At 24.9% G+C, this 4,536-nt stretch overlaps 1 protein-coding gene across 1 annotated transcript; it reads left to right on the top strand.

Annotated features, from left to right (window-relative positions):
- Positions 1–266: 266 nt before the first annotated feature.
- LOAG_12908 (hypothetical protein) lies at positions 267–1,717 on the top strand. Its single transcript, XM_020448610.1, has 3 exons — positions 267–382; positions 675–945; positions 1,546–1,717. Exons 1-3 carry the CDS (start codon positions 302–304, stop codon positions 1,635–1,637), a joined length of 444 nt encoding a protein of 147 aa, XP_020301262.1. The 5' UTR covers positions 267–301; the 3' UTR covers positions 1,638–1,717.
- The last annotated feature ends 2,819 nt before the right edge of the window (positions 1,718–4,536 follow it).

Genomic DNA, 4,536 nt, shown 5'->3' with positions numbered 1-4,536 from the left:
GAAAAGAAGAAAAAAAAAGGGGAAGGAAATGATGAAATATTGTTGAAAAAAATTGAATACATTTTCATTACTTTTTACATCTTTTTCATCCTACAATTTTTTTTTCTTTTTCTTTTTCAATTATAATTTGCAATCAATCCATTCTATCGTATTTTTTGTAATTTTATAAAAATTTGAAATAAATTTTATTTCAAGAATAAAATTTACTTTATTACTTTTGAATGAATTGAGGATAATTATTAGAATCAATGTTTTGAATATATTGCAGACTGAAAAAACTACTGATCCAACAGAGATAATAATGGAAGAAAATGAATTAACAGAGGTTACAATACTTGATAAAAGCGAACAATCTCGTGTTCACTTCAGCGAAGATGATATTGTACTATTTCATTTAGCTATCAATTGATAATATCATTTTCATATCTTTTAATTTTGATAACTAATTAGTTATTGCGTATCAAGTATAATTTCTGCCTATTTCTTTCACTCATTTATTTTTAACCTTTTATGTTTTGATTTTAAAATTATTTTTAACAACTTCCAACTATGAATAATTTTTTTCGAGGAAAAAGATTTTTTTTTGTTTAATTTTTTTACTTAATTTCATATTTCTTCTATATTTTATCATTGTATGATAAAATTAATTATCATAAATCATTTGAATTTTTCAGACATTAAATGAAAATGATGCAAAAGATCTACCAGAAAGTACGGAAATATTTGATAATGAATTATCATCACCAATCAATCTTGTTCCTGATGGAAAATTAAGCAATATTATTATCAAAAATGAATGCTTTGGTGTAATGCGTAAAAATTTTAATGTCCGAAAAATGCATACCGCTGTGAAATTGAATGAATTAATGCGAGAAAAAAGTCCAGATGCTCAACTTGTCATCGTTAATTTACCTGGACCACCAGAACTTGGAAGTGGACAGTATTGTTAGTTACTTTAAAAATTTCTTTTTCCTCAAAAATATATTAAAAAATTGGCACAATTTCGAGTTATTTTTGCCTAACTAATAGGTAAATTAAACGGTGTATGTTGAAATCATAAAGCCCGCCTTCTGGATGATCAATTAATTATATTCAGTATGTATCCATCGGGAGAATTAAATGTTATGAGCATTTTTTATAATTGATTATTTCAGTTGGAAAATATAAATTGCTAAATCCTATCAGTATCAGTTATTGTTTTATAATTTAAATTTTAATCTGAAAAAAAATTTATTTTTTTTTTCAACAATTTATAAAACACAACATTTTTTCTTGCGTAAAATTTGTTTAAAACGTTATTAACCTTATCATGATAACAAAAGAATGAATCTAATTTTCCCTTGGAAATTTTAATTAAATTTTAAAACTATTACTATCATATGTTGGCTAATCAAAATTAGCGAATCAAAAAATGAATCAATATGAATTGATTGAAGCGATTTATGTTTCAATGACCGGAAATAAATTCTTTTTTTTTTGATACTAAATGATAGTTAAGTATTGAATACTTTGAACAATGATTGGATAAAATATGTCATCTTACAGATATGGAATTTATTGAAGCATTAACGGAAGGTTTGCAGAGGATTTTATTGGTACGTGGTACCGGCACCGAAGTTGTCACCATATATTCATGAAATTAACAAACACATTGTTCTGTATGACAATATAAGCAAAACTTTTATGGTCATAAATTTATGATTATTCATAAATTTTTCATGTCATCTTATTTCGTTTCATTTATGTATTTATTTATTTTTTATTTTTTTGCTAGAATTTTGCTAATTCCATATTCTAATTTCTTTTTCCTTTTAAAATTCCTCTTCCAATATATGCATGTAACAATCATTTGCTAAATTTATTTTCAAAAATTTTCAAAAAAAATTTTTACCATTCATTATAATTTATGCTTCTTTTTTTAGTTGTATTATTTTTTTATCATTCATTTTTAGATAAGGGAAATTCATCCTGTGATAGTTGTTTTAAATTTTGAATGAACTTAAAATAAAATTTGAAATAGTTCATCATAAACGATCTTACAATACTCTCCTGTATTATGTATTTATTTCTTTTTCTATTTTTTTTTTTTAATACATCTATTTATGTCGTTTTTTTTTTTTTTTCTATCGATTATGTAAATATATATTTCTATCCCATATAGGATTTTATCTCATTAATTAGCAAACTACAATCACAATAGAATTGATCTCTCACCTAATAATAAAATGCAATCATATAGGTTTGATCTCATTAAACGATCTTCAACCTGTCTTTTTAAACTGAGCCATGAATTCAATGATCTAATGAGGCAAAATAATTTTGCTTATAATTTACCTGTTGAAGCATAATTTTTTTTTATCAACATTTATTGATTAAAAATTTTCATTTTATGCATCTTTATTAAACTTTGCTCGGAATTGAATGCTAGATAATTAGTTATTCCAGAGGCTAAGATTTTTAGCTAGTCTTTTTTCTTAATATCTTATCCTGAAACCCGGAGGCAAAATCCGGAGAGATGACTCATATTTTCTTTCCATCTCATGAAGACATTCGTTTAAAATGACAGCAAAATGAAAAAAAAAGAAAAATTAGAGCTTGTGAGAAGAAGAAAAGAAAGATAAATGATATATCTTGTAAAAAGGAAAAAAAAAAGTCATTTATGTATTTTTATTCTGATATTTCATTTCTTAATTTCATTATATATTGTATTTCAAATACGATGAATTGAACTGAATTTATTATTTGCTCCTAAAGCTTCTCATTCTTACTTCTCTTTCATCAAAAGTAATACTTTGATTTTTTCAATTTGATGCATAACTTTTCTTCTATATTATAACAAACATTTTATCATTCTAATCAATCTTTTGCTTATCAATTATCAATTAATTATCTAACCTTTTTGTTCTTTTTCCTTTTGCTATTTCTTATACGTTGTATTTTCAAATAAAAGGAGTACAAAATGAATTTTTTTCAATGCATCCCAAATGTTATCATTTTTCCTGAAAGCATCTGAAAAGGACAAATGCTTAATATTAATTCTAATAATTGTTATTTTAATAATGTTGGAAATTTTTGAAAGAGAAAAAAGAAAATGAGAAAAGGAAATAAAATTGAATATATAATTTGAGAGTTAAAAGAAATTTCATCTAAGATTCTAAAAATACCCTGCAAAATTTTAACCTTTATCAATTTTGATAAGCAAATTTTAACAGTGAATTCGGGCTTCATCTTTGATGTATTATTGCAAGATTTAAGAAGGAAAAGAAAATCGAAGAAAGTAAGTTTGAAATTGAAATTTTAAGTTTCACCAACGAATATTTCGATTAAATTGAGAGAAGGAGAAAGATATGTGTACAAGAATTGTTGGATTGAAATATTGTCGCCAAACATTCTGATACTGAGTAATATCAATTTTGTAAAATTTTGCAAAATTTTCTTTCGGATCGTTATCATAATATTTGATTACTCATTTGATATGCAATTAATTGATATGCAAAATTATTCGAAATAATCTTGAATAAATGAAAATATTAAAAATTCTAAAATTTAAGTGTAATCTTTTCATTTTATCTAAAAAAAAAAAAAAAAATTTTTTTACATGGAATAATTTCCATTAACATATATCAGATATTAAATGATATCAGTAATATCAATGTTAAGCGATATGAAGTGATGATAGAAAATTTTAATTAAGATTTAAGGGATATAAATGCATATGGAAGAAATATGAGAAGAGATGGGAATAATTGGAGTGTTGAAAAGAGGAAGAAGCAAAAGTGTGAATTTGTTCTCTTAGCTTCTTCATTGGTCCAATTGTCCGATATCATCATCATCATCATTATCATTATCATCATCATCATCATTATCATTATCATCATCATCATCATCATCATTATCATCATCATCATCATCATCATTATCTTGTGCAAAGGAGGAGTGGAGTGTTCGTTGGTGAGATTTCAAGATACTCAAGCTCAGTGTTCATCGTCATCTGCCATATTTCAACCAACATTCATTTCCTTTAATCTCTTCATTTTCTCCGGTATCATTTGAAAATCAACGACATCTGCTCTTTTCTCCGCCTATTCCATTCATTTTGCTGTAATTTGTTCAAAAGAGTAAATCATTACTCTTTGCAAACTTTTAAAATTGTAAAATTAAAAGAAATTGATGTGCTAATTAGAAGTATGCTAGGCCTGATTTAAACTTTATTATGCAATCATTCCCAATTATTTTATTTCTCTTCTTTCTTACATCAACAATACAACGATATATTGAACCAAAATTATCATGGCAATATCATCATAATCATCATTTCCAATTGTTATCACTAACATCACCACCAATATCATCATCTTCATCATTACCATCATTATTATTATCAGCATCATCATCATCCACATCATCTTCATCATCAATATCATTTATGGAATTTCCTGAGATTAACAACGATACAATGAATAATCAATACAGATCCCAATTTAGGTTTATTAAATAAACTTTCTTTTTTTTCTTTCTTTTTTTTTTTTTTTTTTT

This window comes from Loa loa (genome assembly GCF_000183805.2).
Source record: "Loa loa unplaced genomic scaffold supercont3.342, whole genome shotgun sequence".
Classification (NCBI taxonomy): domain Eukaryota; kingdom Metazoa; phylum Nematoda; class Chromadorea; order Rhabditida; family Onchocercidae; genus Loa; species Loa loa.
Note: the sequence above shows the minus strand (reverse complement) of the source record. Positions and strands in the feature narration are given on the sequence as shown.

What these genes read in the sequence shown, in the direction of transcription:
- LOAG_12908 (XM_020448610.1), top strand. Translation starts at nt 302, where the DNA reads ATGGAAGAAAATGAATTAACAGAGGTTACAATACTTGATAAAAGCGAA. An exon ending in ACTTCAGCGAAGATGATATT is followed by an intron (nt 383 to 674) that starts GTACTATTTCAT and finishes TGAATTTTTCAG; the next exon opens with ACATTAAATGAAAATGATGC. An exon ending in ACTTGGAAGTGGACAGTATT is followed by an intron (nt 946 to 1,545) that starts GTTAGTTACTTT and finishes GTCATCTTACAG; the next exon opens with ATATGGAATTTATTGAAGCA.